The 20,283-nt window shown below is 40.8% G+C and overlaps 1 protein-coding gene across 1 annotated transcript; it reads right to left on the bottom strand.

Annotated features, from left to right (window-relative positions):
- Positions 1-15,887: 15,887 nt before the first annotated feature.
- LOC106169256 (uncharacterized) lies at positions 15,888-20,279 on the bottom strand. Its single transcript, XM_013548667.3, has 3 exons — positions 19,967-20,279; positions 18,971-19,125; positions 15,888-18,451 (listed from the first exon to the last, which is right to left on the bottom strand). The coding sequence occupies exons 1-3, from the start codon at positions 20,122-20,124 to the stop codon at positions 18,318-18,320; spliced, it is 447 nt and encodes a 148-aa protein (XP_013404121.3). The 5' UTR covers positions 20,125-20,279; the 3' UTR covers positions 15,888-18,317.
- Between the last annotated feature and the right edge of the window lie 4 nt (positions 20,280-20,283).

Here is a 20,283-nt window from a genome sequence, read left to right as displayed (position 1 = left end):
GCGACTTTTGAAAACAATAAAAATTTTCTCTGTGATAATCCCAACGAGATGATAGGACATTTTGAAGAAATGCAGTACATACGGAGTTAGCTATGGCTGCATTCAACTTCGGGATCTGTGGCACCAATATAAGGACATTTAAGTGAAAAGAAAGGAAATATTATATTGACGACGCAGACTTTATTCTAAGGACCAGCAATATGTTCGTTTTAAATCGATCACTTCATGAAAACTTGTTAAAGTATACCGTATTTTTATGCAAAAGGTAATCTGCAAAGACCCACGAGAGCCCACAGTCGTTCTCGTGACATCCCGATTCAGGGGCCCAGTCGTTGTCGTGATTGAGTGACGTGCCTCATCCGGGATTCGAACTCGTGACTTTGCGTTACCATGGTTGATGACACTTTGGATTGCTCATTTGCATCCATGCACGCTACCGACTGCGCCGTAACTGACCCGCCCACCCTCCATACTCGAAGTTCAGATGGATACTTTCAACTTTGTCACGGAGAGATTAGACCTACATGTACATATCTGCTGTCCCAGTCGATAATCCGGGTGCCGTATTTCATCCCACGCAACCCCAGTGCTCGTATCATCAACGGTTAATTCCATGATGTACAGGAAGCCGTGTTTGAGAACCCGACATGGAGCTCGGAGTTTGATTTATACTTACAATAAATTTGGCTTTACTAATGATATTAAAGAGTACAATGGGATCAAAGACGGTTTACAACTGGCTTGTTTTAGTTTAAGGGAGACCCTAAGAAGGGAGAATTGAAAAAATATATATATTTAAATGTGTAATTACTGGTGCGATTTCCATTTAAGCAATAAAGGGAACCGGAGAAGATCAGCATTGGTCAGAATTGTGCCGGAAGTGACGTGCAGTGGTGTTAGAAACGAAGCTGAGTGGTCATTTTAACATAGAGGTGAACGGCAGTGAAGACGGGTTGTCGGAGGAAAAAGAAGTTTTCTAAACAACATGGTAAGATAACACTTTTTCTTTACGCATTTTGGGCAGAGAAAACTTGTAGAAATAATAAATGCATGATATGAAAACGTGACACGGAACTTGAAGGTGCAAAATCGTGCTTAATTGGCGGTCAACTTGTTTTAAAATGAATGCTGCATCGACCGCCATTGCGACAAAGAGTGTAAATGGAAAATAATTCCCGGGAGGCTGTAAATCGTTGCCATGTGGAAATTTGGCATTTATATAATCCGATATGTCCATATCTAAGTATTTTTGGGGTGTATGAGCTGCAATTAGAACGAAGTTTTAGAGGTCTTGAAGGACCTTGTGAAAACAAGGAAGTAGTTCGTAACTAACAAGTGAAATGTACCGATCTCCGACTGCTGTGCACAGCTGTATCTTTTTTTCAATATATTGACGAATTTTTGTCACAGGACAAATAAAACATTTCACTGACAAGATCTTCCCAAAAAGACAAAAAAGAGAATTCAGGTGAGCTGACAGGTAATTAAGACTAGCTCAAAGTACTAATAATTGACATTATTATGCAATACTCAGTTGGTAAAACGATTCTCACAGGTAGATAACATGTAACATGACCAATTTCTATAGGCTAATGATTGCCAGCCTGAGGAAATTGATTGCCAGTCTCTTTTGTCAGTGATTTTTAACTCAGATAAGAGGCTGTCAGAATGTCACCTTTGTCTTGGCATTTGTCACTGATTAGCGCCTTCCCCAGTGTAAAAGGTATATCAGTGTGATCATGTGTGTGGAATTTCATGCCAGATGGACATATAAAGATCTAAAAATTCGTCAATATATTAAAAAAAAGATACAGCTGTGCACAGCAGTCGGAGATCGGTACATTCCACTTGTTAGTTACGAACTACTTCCTGGTTTTCACAAGGTCCTTCAAGACCTCTAAAACATCGTTGTAATTGCAGCCCATACCATAAAACACCCAAAAATACTTAGATATGGACATATCGGATTATATTAATGCCAAATTTCCACATGACAACGATTTATAGACTCCCGGGAATTATTTCCTCTTTACCCTTTTTGTCGCGCTGGCGGTCGACGCAGCATTTATTTCTAAACAAGTTGACCGCCAATTAAGCACGATTTTGCACCTTCAAGTTCCGTGTCACGTTTTCATATCATGCATTTATTATTTCTACAAGTTTTCTCTGCCCAAAATGCGTAAAGAAAAAGTGTTATCTTACCATGTTGTTTAGAAAACTTCTTTTTCCTCCGAAAACCCGTCTTCACTGCCGTTCACCTCTATGTTAAAATGACCACTCAGCTTCGTTTCTAACACCACTGCACGTCACTTCCGGCACAATTCTGACCAATGCTGATCTTCTCCGGTTCCCTTTATTGCGGCAATGGAAATATTTGAGTAAAGCAAAATTGGCAAATAACGCCGTCTAGAAGATATAGTTTTTCTGCTGAACACGGTTAACAGGTGGCATGACGTGCTGTCATACCGGAAAAGCTACCGAATCAATTCAAGTTCGGTCGTGTCGCTTTCATGGATGGGCCAACAGCTCGGAGAGTTCCGAGTAAGATGACTTCCGATGCTTTTATTTTCATTTTCTTTTGCACTGAGATAACGCTTGGTTTCACCTTTGCCGTTACAGAGCACGATGAGATGCGCAGCTGTTCACACCTCGGCGGTTTTAGTATTGAGTAGTCTTTACTCTTTCAAATGTCGACTGCGGACTTGACCCGGGTACTGTATGCTTAAGAAGCAATTAAGGGCCCAAGACAGCATAGTGGGGCTTAAAAAGACGAAATGAATGCCCGTTAAAAGCAATAAGACATTTTAAAGAAATGCAGTACATACGGAGTTAGCTACGGCTGCATTCAACTTCGGTATCTGTGGCACCAATATAAGGACATTTAAGTGAAAAGAAAGGAAATATTATATTGACGACGCAGACTTTATTCTAAGGACCAGCAATATGTTGGTTTTAAATCGATCACTTCATGAAAACTTGTTAAAGTATACCGTATTTTTATGCAAAAGGTAATTTGCAAAGACCCACGAGAGCCCACAGTCGTTCTCGTGACATCCCGATTCAGGGGCCCAGTCGTTGTCGTGATTGAGTGACGTGCCTCATCCGGGATTCGAACTCGTGACTTTGCGTTACCATGGTTGATGACACTTTGGATTGCTCATTTGCATCCATGCACGCTACCGACTGCACCGTAACTGACCCGCCCACCCTCCATACGTACGAGTTTCCTCTTATAGTAATCATTGGAAATTTTCAAAAATTAATTCTGGCAAGAAAAGGAGATCGCAATCTGCTGGGACTCGAACCAGCCTAGCTAAGAGTGTCTGCCGGTATTCCAAACGGCAACGTTACCACGAAGCCACGGCAGTTTCGTTGATACTCGAAGTTCAGATGGATACTTTCAACTTTGTCACGGAGAGATTAGACCTACATGTACATATCTGCTGTCCCAGTCGATAATCCGGGTGCCGTATTTCATCCCACGCAACCCCAGTGCTCGTATCATCAACGGTAAATTCCATGATGTACAGGAAGCCGTGTTTGAGAACCCGACATGGAGCTCGGAGTTTGATTTATACTTACAATAAATTTGGCTTTACTAATGATATTAAAGAGTACAATGGGATCAAAGACGGTTTACAACTGGCTTGTTTTAGTTTAAGGGAGACCCTAAGAAGGGAGAATTGAAAAAATATATATATTTAAATGTGTAATTACTGGTGCGATTTCCATTTAAGCAATTGCGGCAATGGAAATATTTGAGTAAAGCAAAATTGGCAAATAACGCCGTCTAGAAGATATAGTTTTTCTGCTGAACACGGTTAACAGGTGGCATGACGTGCTGTCATACCGGAAAAGCTACCGAATCAATTCAAGTTCGGTCGTGTCGCTTTCATGGATGGGCCAACAGCTCGGAGAGTTCCGAGTAAGATGACTTCCGATGCTTTTATTTTCATTTTCTTTTGCACTGAGATAACGCTTGGTTTCACCTTTGCCGTTACAGAGCACGATGAGATGCGCAGCTGTTCACACCTCGGCGGTTTTAGTATTGAGTAGTCTTTACTCTTTCAAATGTCGACTGCGGACTTGTCCCGGGTACTGTATGCTTAAGAAGCAATAAAGGGCCCAAGACAGCATAGTGGGGCTTAAAAAGACGAAATGAATGCCCGTTAAAAGCAATAAGACATTTTAAAGAAATGCAGTACTTACGGAGTTAGCTACGGCTGCATTCAACTTCGGTATCTGTGGCACCAATATAAGGACATTTAAGTGAAAAGAAAGGAAATATTATATTGACGACGCAGACTTTATTCTAAGGACCAGCAATATGTTCGTTTTAAATCGATCACTTCATGAAAACTTGTTAAAGTATACCGTATTTTTATGCAAAAGGTAATTTGCAAAGACCCACGAGAGCCCACAGTCGTTCTCGTGACATCCCGATTCAGGGGCCCAGTCGTTGTCGTGATTGAGTGACGTGCCTCATCCGGGATTCGAACTCGTGACTTTGCGTTACCATGGTTGATGACACTTTGGATTGCTCATTTGCATCCATGCACGCTACCGACTGCACCGTAACTGACCCGCCCACCCTCCATACGTACGAGTTTCCTCTTATAGTAATCAATGGAAATTTTCAAAAATTAATTCTGGCAAGAAAAGGAGATCGCAATCTGCTGGGACTCGAACCAGCCTAGCTAAGAGTGTCTGCCGGTATTCCAAACGGCAACGTTACCACGAAGCCACGGCAGCTTCGTTGATACTCGAAGTTCAGATGGATACTTTCAACTTTGTCACGGAGAGATTAGACCTACATGTACATATCTGCTGTCCCAGTCGATAATCCGGGTGCCGTATTTCATCCCACGCAACCCCAGTGCTCGTATCATCAACGGTTAATTCCATGATGTACAGGAAGCCGTGTTTGAGAACCCGACATGGAGCTCGGAGTTTGATTTATACTTACAATAAATTTGGCTTTACTAATGATATTAAAGAGTACAATGGGATCAAAGACGGTTTACAACTGGCTTGTTTTAGTTTAAGGGAGACCCTAAGAAGGGAGAATTGAAAAAATATATATATTTAAATGTGTAATTACTGGTGCGATTTCCATTTAAGCAATTGCGGCAATGGAAATATTTGAGTAAAGCAAAATTGGCAAATAACGCCGTCTAGAAGATATAGTTTTTCTGCTGAACACGGTTAACAGGTGGCATGACGTGCTGTCATACCGGAAAAGCTACCGAATCAATTCAAGTTCGGTCGTGTCGCTTTCATGGATGGGCCAACAGCTCGGAGAGTTCCGAGTAAGATGACTTCCGATGCTTTTATTTTCATTTTCTTTTGCACTGAGATAACGCTTGGTTTCACCTTTGCCGTTACAGAGCACGATGAGATGCGCAGCTGTTCACACCTCGGCGGTTTTAGTATTGAGTAGTCTTTACTCTTTCAAATGTCGACTGCGGACTTGCCCCGGGTACTGTATGCTTAAGAAGCAATTAAGGGCCCAAGACAGCATAGTGGGGCTTAAAAAGACGAAATGAATGCCCGTTAAAAGCAATAAGACATTTTAAAGAAATGCAGTACTTACGGAGTTAGCTACGGCTGCATTCAACTTCGGTATCTGTGGCACCAATATAAGGACATTTAAGTGAAAAGAAAGGAAATATTATATTGACGACGCAGACTTTATTCTAAGGACCAGCAATATGTTGGTTTTAAATCGATCACTTCATGAAAACTTGTTAAAGTATACCGTATTTTTATGCAAAAGGTAATTTGCAAAGACCCACGAGAGCCCACAGTCGTTCTCGTGACATCCCGATTCAGGGGCCCAGTCGTTGTCGTGATTGAGTGACGTGCCTCATCCGGGATTCGAACTCGTGACTTTGCGTTACCATGGTTGATGACACTTTGGATTGCTCATTTGCATCCATGCACGCTACCGACTGCACCGTAACTGACCCGCCCACCCTCCATACGTACGAGTTTCCTCTTATAGTAATCAATGGAAATTTTCAAAAATTAATTCTGGCAAGAAAAGGAGATCGCAATCTGCTGGGACTCGAACCAGCCTAGCTAAGAGTGTCTGCCGGTATTCCAAACGGCAACGTTACCACGAAGCCAAGACAGCTTCGTTGATACTCGAAGTTCAGATGGATACTTTCAACTTTGTCACGGAGAGATTAGACCTACATGTACATATCTGCTGTCCCAGTCGATAATCCGGGTGCCGTATTTCATCCCACGCAACCCCAGTGCTCGTATCATCAACGGTTAATTCCATGATGTACAGGAAGCCGTGTTTGAGAACCCGACATGGAGCTCGGAGTTTGATTTATACTTACAATAAATTTGGCTTTACTAATGATATTAAAGAGTACAATGGGATCAAAGACGGTTTACAACTGGCTTGTTTTAGTTGAAGGGAGACCCTAAGAAGGGAGAATTGAAAAAATATATATATTTAAATGTGTAATTACTGGTGCGATTTCCATTTAAGCAATTGCGGCAATGGAAATATTTGAGTAAAGCAAAATTGGCAAATAACGCCGTCTAGAAGATATAGTTTTTCTGCTGAACACGGTTAACAGGTGGCATGACGTGCTGTCATACCGGAAAAGCTACCGAATCAATTCAAGTTCGGTCGTGTCGCTTTCATGGATGGGCCAACAGCTCGGAGAGTTCCGAGTAAGATGACTTCCGATGCTTTTATTTTCATTTTCTTTTGCACTGAGATAACGCTTGGTTTCACCTTTGCCGTTACAGAGCACGATGAGATGCGCAGCTGTTCACACCTCGGCGGTTTTAGTATTGAGTAGTCTTTACTCTTTCAAATGTCGACTGCGGACTTGCCCCGGGTACTGTATGCTTAAGAAGCAATTAAGGGCCCAAGACAGCATAGTGGGGCTTAAAAAGACGAAATGAATGCCCGTTAAAAGCAATAAGACATTTTAAAGAAATGCAGTACATACGGAGTTAGCTACGGCTGCATTCAACTTCGGTATCTGTGGCACCAATATAAGGACATTTAAGTGAAAAGAAAGGAAATATTATATTGATGACGCAGACTTTATTCTAAGGACCAGCAATATGTTGGTTTTAAATCGATCACTTCATGAAAACTTGTTAAAGTATACCGTATTTTTATGCAAAAGGTAATTTGCAAAGACCCACGAGAGCCCACAGTCGTTCTCGTGACATCCCGATTCAGGGGCCCAGTCGTTGTCGTGATTGAGTGACGTGCCTCATCCGGGATTCGAACTCGTGACTTTGCGTTACCATGGTTGATGACACTTTGGATTGCTCATTTGCATCCATGCACGCTACCGACTGCACCGTAACTGACCCGCCCACCCTCCATACGTACGAGTTTCCTCTTATAGTAATCAATGGAAATTTTCAAAAATTAATTCTGGCAAGAAAAGGAGATCGCAATCTGCTGGGACTCGAACCAGCCTAGCTAAGAGTGTCTGCCGGTATTCCAAACGGCAACGTTACCACGAAGCCACGGCAGCTTCGTTGATACTCGAAGTTCAGATGGATACTTTCAACTTTGTCACGGAGAGATTAGACCTACATGTACATATCTGCTGTCCCAGTCGATAATCCGGGTGCCGTATTTCATCCCACGCAACCCCAGTGCTCGTATCATCAACGGTAAATTCCATGATGTACAGGAAGCCGTGTTTGAGAACCCGACATGGAGCTCGGAGTTTGATTTATACTTACAATAAATTTGGCTTTACTAATGATATTTAAGAGTACAATGGGATCAAAGACGGTTTACAACTGGCTTGTTTTAGTTTAAGGGAGACCCTAAGAAGGGAGAATTGAAAAAATATATATATTTAAATGTGTAATTACTGGTGCGATTTCCATTTAAGCAATTGCGGCAATGGAAATATTTGAGTAAAGCAAAATTGGCAAATAACGCCGTCTAGAAGATATAGTTTTTCTGCTGAACACGGTTAACAGGTGGCATGACGTGCTGTCATACCGGAAAAGCTACCGAATCAATTCAAGTTCGGTCGTGTCGCTTTCATGGATGGGCCAACAGCTCGGAGAGTTCCGAGTAAGATGACTTCCGATGCTTTTATTTTCATTTTCTTTTGCACTGAGATAACGCTTGGTTTCACCTTTGCCGTTACAGAGCACGATGAGATGCGCAGCTGTTCACACCTCGGCGGTTTTAGTATTGAGTAGTCTTTACTCTTTCAAATGTCGACTGCGGACTTGCCCCAGGTACTGTATGCTTAAGAAGCAATTAAGGGCCCAAGACAGCATAGTGGGGCTTAAAAAGACGAAATGAATGCCCGTTAAAAGCAATAAGACATTTTAAAGAAATGCAGTACATACGGAGTTAGCTACGGCTGCATTCAACTTCGGTATCTGTGGCACCAATATAAGGACATTTAAGTGAAAAGAAAGGAAATATTATATTGACGACGCAGACTTTATTCTAAGGACCAGCAATATGTTGGTTTTAAATCGATCACTTCATGAAAACTTGTTAAAGTATACCGTATTTTTATGCAAAAGGTAATTTGCAAAGACCCACGAGAGCCCACAGTCGTTCTCGTGACATCCCGATTCAGGGGCCCAGTCGTTGTCGTGATTGAGTGACGTGCCTCATCCGGGATTCGAACTCGTGACTTTTCGTTACCATGGTTGATGACACTTTGGATTGCTCATTTGCATCCATGCACGCTACCGACTGCACCGCAACTGACCCGCCCACCCTCCATACGTACGAGTTTCCTCTTATAGTAATCAATGGAAATTTTCAAAAATTAATTCTGGCAAGAAAAGGAGATCGCAATCTGCTGGGACTCGAACCAGCCTAGCTAAGAGTGTCTGCCGGTATTCCAAACGGCAACGTTACCACGAAGCCACGGCAGCTTCGTTGATACTTGAAGTTCAGATGGATACTTTCAACTTTGTCACGGAGAGATTAGACCTACATGTACATATCTGCTGTCCCAGTCGATAATCCGGGTGCCGTATTTCATCCCACGCAACCCCAGTGCTCGTATCATCAACGGTTAATTCCATGATGTACAGGAAGCCGTGTTTGAGAACCCGACATGGAGCTCGGAGTTTGATTTATACTTACAATAAATTTGGCTTTACTAATGATATTAAAGAGTACAATGGGATCAAAGACGGTTTACAACTGGCTTGTTTTAGTTTAAGGGAGACCCTAAGAAGGGAGAATTGAAAAAATATATATATTTAAATGTGTAATTACTGGTGCGATTTCCATTTAAGCAATTGCGGCAATGGAAATATTTGAGTAAAGCAAAATTGGCAAATAACGCCGTCTAGAAGATATAGTTTTTCTGCTGAACACGGTTAACAGGTGGCATGACGTGCTGTCATACCGGAAAAGCTACCGAATCAATTCAAGTTCGGTCGTGTCGCTTTCATGGATGGGCCAACAGCTCGGAGAGTTCCGAGTAAGATGACTTCCGATGCTTTTATTTTCATTTTCTTTTGCACTGAGATAACGCTTGGTTTCACCTTTGCCGTTACAGAGCACGATGAGATGCGCAGCTGTTCACACCTCGGCGGTTTTAGTATTGAGTAGTCTTTACTCTTTCAAATGTCGACTGCGGACTTGCCCCGGGTACTGTATGCTTAAGAAGCAATTAAGGGCCCAAGACAGCATAGTGGGGCTTAAAAAGACGAAATGAATGCCCGTTAAAAGCAATAAGACATTTTAAAGAAATGCAGTACATACGGAGTTAGCTACGGCTGCATTCAACTTCGGTATCTGTGGCACCAATATAAGGACATTTAAGTGAAAAGAAAGGAAATATTATATTGACGACGCAGACTTTATTCTAAGGACCAGCAATATGTTGGTTTTAAATCGATCACTTCATGAAAACTTGTTAAAGTATACCGTATTTTTATGCAAAAGGTAATTTGCAAAGACCCACGAGAGCCCACAGTCGTTCTCGTGACATCCCGATTCAGGGGCCCAGTCGTTGTCGTGATTGAGTGACGTGCCTCATCCGGGATTCGAACTCGTGACTTTTCGTTACCATGGTTGATGACACTTTGGATTGCTCATTTGCATCCATGCACGCTACCGACTGCACCGCAACTGACCCGCCCACCCTCCATACGTACGAGTTTCCTCTTATAGTAATCAATGGAAATTTTCAAAAATTAATTCTGGCAAGAAAAGGAGATCGCAATCTGCTGGGACTCGAACCAGCCTAGCTAAGAGTGTCTGCCGGTATTCCAAACGGCAACGTTACCACGAAGCCACGGCAGCTTCGTTGATACTTGAAGTTCAGATGGATACTTTCAACTTTGTCACGGAGAGATTAGACCTACATGTACATATCTGCTGTCCCAGTCGATAATCCGGGTGCCGTATTTCATCCCACGCAACCCCAGTGCTCGTATCATCAACGGTTAATTCCATGATGTACAGGAAGCCGTGTTTGAGAACCCGACATGGAGCTCGGAGTTTGATTTATACTTACAATAAATTTGGCTTTACTAATGATATTAAAGAGTACAATGGGATCAAAGACGGTTTACAACTGGCTTGTTTTAGTTTAAGGGAGACCCTAAGAAGGGAGAATTGAAAAAATATATATATTTAAATGTGTAATTACTGGTGCGATTTCCATTTAAGCAATTGCGGCAATGGAAATATTTGAGTAAAGCAAAATTGGCAAATAACGCCGTCTAGAAGATATAGTTTTTCTGCTGAACACGGTTAACAGGTGGCATGACGTGCTGTCATACCGGAAAAGCTACCGAATCAATTCAAGTTCGGTCGTGTCGCTTTCATGGATGGGCCAACAGCTCGGAGAGTTCCGAGTAAGATGACTTCCGATGCTTTTATTTTCATTTTCTTTTGCACTGAGATAACGCTTGGTTTCACCTTTGCCGTTACAGAGCACGATGAGATGCGCAGCTGTTCACACCTCGGCGGTTTTAGTATTGAGTAGTCTTTACTCTTTCAAATGTCGACTGCGGACTTGCCCCGGGTACTGTATGCTTAAGAAGCAATTAAGGGCCCAAGACAGCATAGTGGGGCTTAAAAAGACGAAATGAATGCCCGTTAAAAGCAATAAGACATTTTAAAGAAATGCAGTACATACGGAGTTAGCTACGGCTGCATTCAACTTCGGTATCTGTGGCACCAATATAAGGACATTTAAGTGAAAAGAAAGGAAATATTATATTGACGACGCAGACTTTATTCTAAGGACCAGCAATATGTTGGTTTTAAATCGATCACTTCATGAAAACTTGTTAAAGTATACCGTATTTTTATGCAAAAGGTAATTTGCAAAGACCCACGAGAGCCCACAGTCGTTCTCGTGACATCCCGATTCAGGGGCCCAGTCGTTGTCGTGATTGAGTGACGTGCCTCATCCGGGATTCGAACTCGTGACTTTGCGTTACCATGGTTGATGACACTTTGGATTGCTCATTTGCATCCATGCACGCTACCGACTGCACCGTAACTGACCCGCCCACCCTCCATACGTACGAGTTTCCTCTTATAGTAATCAATGGAAATTTTCAAAAATTAATTCTGGCAAGAAAAGGAGATCGCAATCTGCTGGGACTCGAACCAGCCTAGCTAAGAGTGTCTGCCGGTATTCCAAACGGCAACGTTACCACGAAGCCACGGCAGCTACGTTGATACTCGAAGTTCAGATGGATACTTTCAACTTTGTCACGGAGAGATTAGACCTACATGTACATATCTGCTGTCCCAGTCGATAATCCGGGTGCCGTATTTCATCCCACGCAACCCCAGTGCTCGTATCATCAACGGTAAATTCCATGATGTACAGGAAGCCGTGTTTGAGAACCCGACATGGAGCTCGGAGTTTGATTTATACTTACAATAAATTTGGCTTTACTAATGATATTAAAGAGTACAATGGGATCAAAGACGGTTTACAACTGGCTTGTTTTAGTTTAAGGGAGACCCTAAGAAGGGAGAATTGAAAAAATATATATATTTAAATGTGTAATTACTGGTGCGATTTCCATTTAAGCAATTGCGGCAATGGAAATATTTGAGTAAAGCAAAATTGGCAAATAACGCCGTCTAGAAGATATAGTTTTTCTGCTGAACACGGTTAACAGGTGGCATGACGTGCTGTCATACCGGAAAAGCTACCGAATCAATTCAAGTTCGGTCGTGTCGCTTTCATGGATGGGCCAACAGCTCGGAGAGTTCCGAGTAAGATGACTTCCGATGCTTTTATTTTCATTTTCTTTTGCACTGAGATAACGCTTGGTTTCACCTTTGCCGTTACAGAGCACGATGAGATGCGCAGCTGTTCACACCTCGGCGGTTTTAGTATTGAGTAGTCTTTACTCTTTCAAATGTCGACTGCGGACTTGCCCCGGGTACTGTATGCTTAAGAAGCAATTAAGGGCCCAAGACAGCATAGTGGGGCTTAAAAAGACGAAATGAATGCCCGTTAAAAGCAATAAAATCGAAGCGACTTTTGAAAACAATAAAAATTTTCTCTGTGATAATCCCAACGAGATGATAGGACATTTTGAAGAAATGCAGTACATACGGAGTTAGCTATGGCTGCATTCAACTTCGGGATCTGTGGCACCAATATAAGGACATTTCCGTGAAAAGAAAGGAAATATTATATTGACGACGCAGACTTTATTCTAAGGACCAGCAAAATGTTCGTTTTAAATCGATCACTTCATGAAAACTTGTTAAAGTATACCGTATTTTTATGCAAAACGTAATTTGCAAAGACCCACGAGAACCCGCGGTCGTTCTCGTGACATCCCGATTCAGGGGCCCAGTCGTTGTCGTGATTGAGTGACGTGCCTCATCCGGGATTCGAACTCGTGACTTTGCGTTACCATGGTTGATGACACTTTGGATTGCTCATTTGAATCCATGCACGCTACCTTCGGTATCTGTGGCACCATTTTAGTGAAAAGAAAGGAAATATTATATTGACGACGCAGACTTTATTCTAAGGACCAGCAAAATGTTCGTTTTAAATCGATCACTTCATGAAAACTTGTTAAAGTATACCGTATTTTTATGCAAAACGTAATTTGCAAAGACCCACGAGAACCCGCGGTCGTTCTCGTGACATTCCGATTCAGGGGCCCAGTCGTTGTCGTGATTGAGTGACGTGCCTCATCCGGGATTCGAACTCGTGACTTTGCGTTACCATGGTTGATGACACTTTGGATTGCTCATTTGCATCCATGCACGCTACCGACTGAGCCGTAACTGACCCGCCCAACCTTCATACGTACGAGTTTCCTCTTATAGTAATCAATGGAAATTTTCAAAAATTAATTCTGGTAAGAAAAGGAGATCGCAATCTGCTGGGACTCGAACCAGCCTAGCTAACAGTGTCTGCCGGTATTCCAAACGGGAACGTTACCACGAAGCCACGGCAGCTTCGTTGATACTCGAAGTTCAGATGGATACTTTCCACTTTGTAACGGAGAGATTGGACCTACATGTACATATCTGCTGTCCCAATCGATAATCCGGGTGCCGTATTTCATCCCACGCAACCCCAGTGCTCGTATCATCAACGGTAAATTCCATGATGTACAGGAAGCCGTGTTTGAGAACCCGACACGGAGCTCGGAGTTTGATTTATACTTACAATAAATTTGGCTTTACTTATGATATTAAAGAGTACAATGGGATCAAAGACGGTTTACAACTGGCTTGTTTTAGTTTAAGGGAGACCCTAAGAAGGGGGAATTGAAAAAATATATATTTAGATGTGTAATTACAGGTGCGATTTCCATTTAAGCAATTGCGGCAATGGAAATATTTGAGTAAAGCAAAATTGGCAAATAACGCCGCCTAGAAGATATAGTTTTTCTGCTGAACACGGTTAACAGGTGGCATGACGTGCTGTCATACCGAAAAAGCTACCGAATCAATTCAAGTTCGGTCGTGTCGCTTTCATTGATGGGCCACCAGCTCGGAGAGTTCCGAGTAAGATGACTTCCGATGCTTTTATTTTCATTTTGTTTTGCACTGAGATAACGCTTGGTTTCACCTTTGGCGTTACAGTGCACGATGAGATGCGCAGCTGTTCACACCTCGGCGGTTTTAGTATTGAGTAGTCTTTACTCTTTCAAATGTCGACTGCGGACTTGCCCCGGGTACTGTATGCTTAAGAAGCAATTAAGGGCCCAAGACAGCATAGTAGGGCTTAAAAAGACGAAATGAATGCCCGTTAAAAGCAATAAAATCGACTCGACTTTTGAAAAGAATAAAAATTTTCTCTGTGATAATCCCAACGAGATGATAGGACATTTTGAAGAAATGCAGTACATATGGAGTATGGCTCCATTGAACTTCAGGATCTGTGGCACCACTATAAGGACATTTAAGTGAAAAGAAAGGAAATATCCGGGTGCCGTATTTCATCCCATCATTACTGGTTCCATTTCCATTTAAAATTGCAGCGATAGAAAAATTTGAGTAAAGCATAATTGGCAAATAAATCCGCCTAGAAGATATCGTTTTTCTGCTGAACACGGTTAACAGGTGGCATGACGTGCTGTTATACCGGAAAAGCTACTGAACAATTCAAGTTCGGTCGTGTCGCTTTTATTGATGGGCCTGCTCGGAGAGTTCCGAGTAAGATGACTTCCGATGCTTTTATTTTCATTTTGTTTTGCACTGAATTAACGCTTGGTTTCACCTGTTACGGACCGAAGCAGCCCGAACATAAAAAACAGAAACAACGAATTGAACTATGAATACAATATATTACAAACAACATACAGTTACAGACACTTACTAATACTAACATGCTGCATTAACTTTAACATTTGTCAAATACCCTGTGCAGTTCAATTCTAACCGGTTCGTAGACTGTTTTAAAGCACAATGTCACCGTTTTCAGAGTCCCAACAGTAACCTGCTGAACGATCCTCCCCGATAGTGTGCCTCTCTGTCACCAAATGAGTGTCGTGCTCTTAGGATAATACTGTACTCTTGGGTCATCATATTGCGTCGTAACTTGTGTAAGACGTGTTCCTATTTCACTGTCTGTCAATCCGCACGTGCTACGGTATTGCGCACAAGTCACTGTCACGAGGTTTGTTCACCTCAGTTGCTCAATGCAACCATGGAATTATATCCGATATAATTCCCTGGTCATACAAGAAGTCGTGAAAGTTCTTGAATTCTTTGAAAGTAGAAAACACCGTGTAAAACTTAAAACAGCTTTTAGTTTCTTTTTCCATAACTTCATGCTTAAATTCTTTTCTTTCTTTTTCTTCTTCTAATTTTTCTTCAGATCTTTATAATGTTTTTTTTTCATGCATTGTCCCCCCCCCCCCCCCCCCCCGAGTTCTGTTTGCCGATACTCCGTTAGATCCGTTGATTAACTTTTCCGGTTTTTATTTAAACACAGTTACATGTAATCTCCTAATATTATAGGGTTTTTTCCCGCCTATGAAATGTTCGGCGCAAACGCGGTGCTCTTCTTTTGATCCAAACCTGCTAAATTTTCTTTTCTTTCTATCATATTTTTCATTCTAACGGGTTTGTTGGAACTTATTAAAACTCATATGTCGATATCGCTTACTGTTCTGTAGCAGCGGGACACAAAGCACGTAAACCCAGGCATGGTTTTCAGTACCGTTGTAAATGTTTCGACATAGCAAGGACTCACTTTCCCACAATATAATTTCCATTTCCGGAAAAGATGAAAAAGGTCTATTGTGTTTGTGCGTCTGAATTTTGAAGGGATTTATACGGCTCTCCATTGTTTGCCCGCCCCCTTCTATTCACAGGACAGGGGTTAAAAACATTTCAAACGTTGTTAAAACGGTGTACAACGGAAACATAATAATAATAATAATAATAATAATAATAATAATAATAATTTATTGAGCACTAAAATGTTTCAGTACATTTTACAGGCCCTCTAAACTACTAGTGTTTGTAACACCTGGCATAATTTAGGTAGCTGAATCAAAGTAGGTTGTAATGTGCTGACCACTATTGCCGACAGAAAGTATTAACTAGCAAATAGCTTCTTTTGATTGTCTTTTAATGACATTCCTGGAGGTGGTTTAAATTTCTTTGCACAGCACATTCCTTTGCCTGTTCTTGAGAAGAAAAAAACGTGCTTTCATAATCCTAGAAGTTTTTGAACCAAGTGTATACCTTTGAAAGTGTATACCTTTGAGAACCCTGTCCAACCAGGAATTTAAAACCGTCGTCGTCGTTGACGAGTATTTTATTAACTGGTATAGACGGAAAGGAGAATAAACAACTTATATCACCCCAACAAGACTCTATTCCTTTTCTAACACTACGTGTGTTACAGTTTTAAATTCTTGAAGTGACCAAGTGACCTAAATCCCTGAAGTTGAATACCCTTTGTAGTATGGATACCCTAAAGGGAGAGGACGAAATTGTCATAGAAGGTCCACCCTCGTCAGATACAACTATAGATTTAGAAGCTTTATCTGAACAACAAAATAAAGAGTTAAAGAAGCAACAGCTCATTATGGAGTTCGAAGAAAAGAAGGCACTGCTAGAGATGGAGAGACAGCGTCAGCAGCTGCGGCTTATGAAGGAGAAGATGGCTTTGGAGGCGGAGCTCCAAGAATTATCCAAGTCGCAAGAAGAAACGCAGTCTGGAAGTATCGATCAAAGTACACCAGCAGGCCCACTCAAACCTCCCAGGTTTACCCTGGAGCCTTCAAGCATTACAACAGAGGATCGTTACACTATTGCTATGGCAGAGGCATTACACCAAGTACTAGAAGAGTCTAGAATGCAACAACAGTCTGTCGTAGACACATTACAGTTACCTAGGAATGAGTTGCAGGTGTTTGATGGAAGTCCACTCCATTATTGGCCATTCATCAGATCGTTTAAAAATACAGTCGACAAAAAGTCAGTCGATCCTGGGGTGAAGCTTACCTGTTTGATGAACTACTGCACTGGCCGTGCAAAAAACCTACTCCAGTGCTGCATAGTCAAGGAGCCCAGTGAGGGCTATAGAATGGCATTGGATCTTTTGGAGGAGAGATTCGGGAACAGTTAATTATGTCATATCCCAGGAGTGGGTAAAGAAGATAACCACTCGCACAGAAATAAGAGGTGCCGTAGCCCTGAGGGAGTTTGCTGGTGACCTAAGGTGCTGTTCTGAAACGCTCCAAAGTATGGGATATGCTTCTGAAATGGACAACTCCCACAGTCTCCTAGCAGTTGTAGAGAAGCTTCCATACCACCTGAGGACCAGATAGTTGAAAGAAAACCATAGTATCAAGATAAAGGAGAAAAGAAATTCCAGGTTGACCGATTTAGTTAACTTCATTTCCCTAGATGCAGAGGAGGCCTCAGATCCAGTATTTGGAAAGGCTGTTCTTACCGGAATCAAGAAGAAGACTGGGAGTTTTGCCATTGTAGCGGGACCCACCTCACCGAAAGTCACGGAGCAATGTACAGGTATTAAATGTAAAGGGAATCATCTTGTTACACAGTGCCATTCGTTCAAGTCCCTTAAAATAAAAGATAGACACACGCTCATTCAGTCAAAGGGCTTGTGCTTGAATTGTCCGAAGCCAGGACATTACAGCAGAGAATGTCCAGGTACCATACGATGCACAGTGGATGGTTGTGGGAAAAAGCACAGCACGTTTCTTCACTATGCAGAACAAGTCCAGAGTGAAGATTTGAAGCGAGATGATGGTAAGGTGTGGTACCTGCCACATCACCCAGTTCTGAATCCCAAGAAACCAGATAAATGTATCTATGCATCGGGGCCGGGATGTAACACCTGGTAAAATTTAGCTAGCTGAATCAAAGTAGGTTGTAATGTGCTGACCCCTATTGCCGACAGAAAGTATTAACTAGCAAATAGCTTCTTTTGATTGTCTTTTAATGACATTCCTGGAGGTGGTTTAAATTTCCTTGCACAGCACATTCCTTTGCCTGTTCTTGAGAGGAAGAAAATGTGCTTTCATAATCCTAGAAGTTTTTAAACCAAGTGCATACCTTTGAGAACCCTGTCCAACCAGGAATTTAAAACCGTCGTCGTTGACAAGTATTTAATAACTGGTATAGACAGAAAGGCGAATAAACAACTTATATCACCCCAACAAGACTCTATTCCTTTTCTGACACTACGTGTGTTACAGTGTTAAACTTATACATACATGTAATATATATCTAGACCTATATTATAATACTTATGTGATAATTAATTGTCACTACCACTGTAACATTCTCCAAAGCACTTTGGCACTGTTTTGGTCCAGTTTTCAGCCTTTGACCAAAAATCACTCAGTTATTTTAACTTCTCTTTGTTTTTCCCATTTTCTCTGTCAATAATTGATTGTTTTAAACAGTCTTCTGCAGGTTTAAAGTCAGGATTTATCCTCAGAGCTTTCTGCTGGTCCTGAATAGCTTCATCAAAATAACCTACAACAGAAAAAAGCAGAATCAAAAACATTTTTCAGATACATAAATTCATTACAAATACATTTCTATGTAACATTTTGGTATTTTTACTTTGTAGAATACAACTATTAGGAAGTCTGTTTTTCAACTGTGTTGCTTCCACTCAATAGGAATGTTCTAATTTAAAGAAATTATTATTAAAAATATATAAAATCTGTAAAATTCACAATTTTCCTGATTGAAATGATCAACTGTATCATAAACAGCCATCCTCATTTGGTTTTTAAGAAGTTTTAAACTATTGGTTTATAAGAAGTTTTGAATTACTGGATTTATAAGAAGTTTTAAACTATTGGTTTATAAGAAGTTTTAAACTATTCTTAATGATACTTATACATGTCCCACATTTATATGTTATATTTCTTTCTTCAAGGCAGAGTGTTGAGAGGTGCAAAACTATCATTAAAGACAAACACAGAAAGCATACTTATATTAAAACAAATTTTATGTTACTTATTAATTGCCAGTTGGAAAACTTACTTAATCTGTATTTAATGAGCCCTCTATTGTAGTAAGCCTGCTCAGTTTCCTTCAGTTCCAATGATGACGTATAATCTTCCACAGCAGATTTGAATTCCACTTGGAGATATTTGACAAAACCTCTGTCATTGTAGGCACGAGCTAAGGCAGCCTCTCTGAAATTAATGTGAAAATATTAACTAATAACAATTAAACAAGCTAAGTTGAAATACACTACAGGTATGCACAGATATCCATCAACATGAAGACTGACAATTAAAACTAAAGCAAATAAAAATGTTTCGTTTTCCTCCATATGAAAGATAACCAATAAAAGATGATCTTAATCATAGATTCTGTTACTTAAATAGCCTTATTAGGGATGTGATTGAAGCAGTAGCATTTATAATTTAAAAATGTCTGTGGCTTGGGATTTCAAGCTTGCCCAGGTGGATTTTAATCCCTTCTAGGCAGATTTGAATTCTTCCTGGATTTCAATCTTGTCTGTGACACACGCATATTGCATGTATTTCTTGTACTGACTCAGTGACTGTGTATGTAACAGATTGCAACAGTTGGGCAATGGCAACCAATGCATTGAGATAATGGACTTATTTCATAAATTCATTATATACTAGTATTTTAATTGATTTAAAATACTGTGACAGATGTGGCTCACATTAAATGCAAAATAAATAAATAAATAAATAAATAAATAAATAAATAAATAAATAAATAAATAATATATCCGCCCGCTTCTTAAACGTCACAAATAAATAATAAATAAAAATAAATTATTATTATTATTATTAATAATAAGAAATTTCGACATATCATTAAATTGCACAATAAGTAAATTTTGTATAGAGGGACTGAACTGATGTTTGAACTATTACAGCAAGTTATTTATAAGGATAACACTGCAGCAGTGAAACAGCCAAGTAAGTTAAGTTAGCCAGAGCAGTGAAACTGAAATTCAGTGAAATATTGACTTGAACTATTTCGTTTGTTCCTCACATTGACTGTTTCTGTTCGCAAGCACCACATGCCCGTAAAGCATCTTGTAAGAGTCTTATGCATTCAGAATATTTGTTTTCAGCATCTTTGTTTTGCCCGAGTTGTCGCAAATTATCTGCCTCTCGTAGTAACGCCTCTTCCGCATTCGGTTTCTCCATAATTAGATTAAGCTCCCGTCGACGACATGCCACGTCAGACACCAATAGTAGTGTCTTTTTAATATTCTAACAAATTCTTCACTTTAACCTTCTTATCAGAATTAGACTCAACTCATTTGATAAGAAATTTAGCTAGATTTTGGCTGAGGAGACATTTGT

This window comes from Lingula anatina, chromosome 8, assembly GCF_051362555.1.
Source record: "Lingula anatina isolate TDL-2025a chromosome 8, LinAna3.0, whole genome shotgun sequence".
NCBI lineage: Eukaryota > Metazoa > Brachiopoda > Lingulata > Lingulida > Lingulidae > Lingula > Lingula anatina.
Note: the sequence above shows the minus strand (reverse complement) of the source record. Positions and strands in the feature narration are given on the sequence as shown.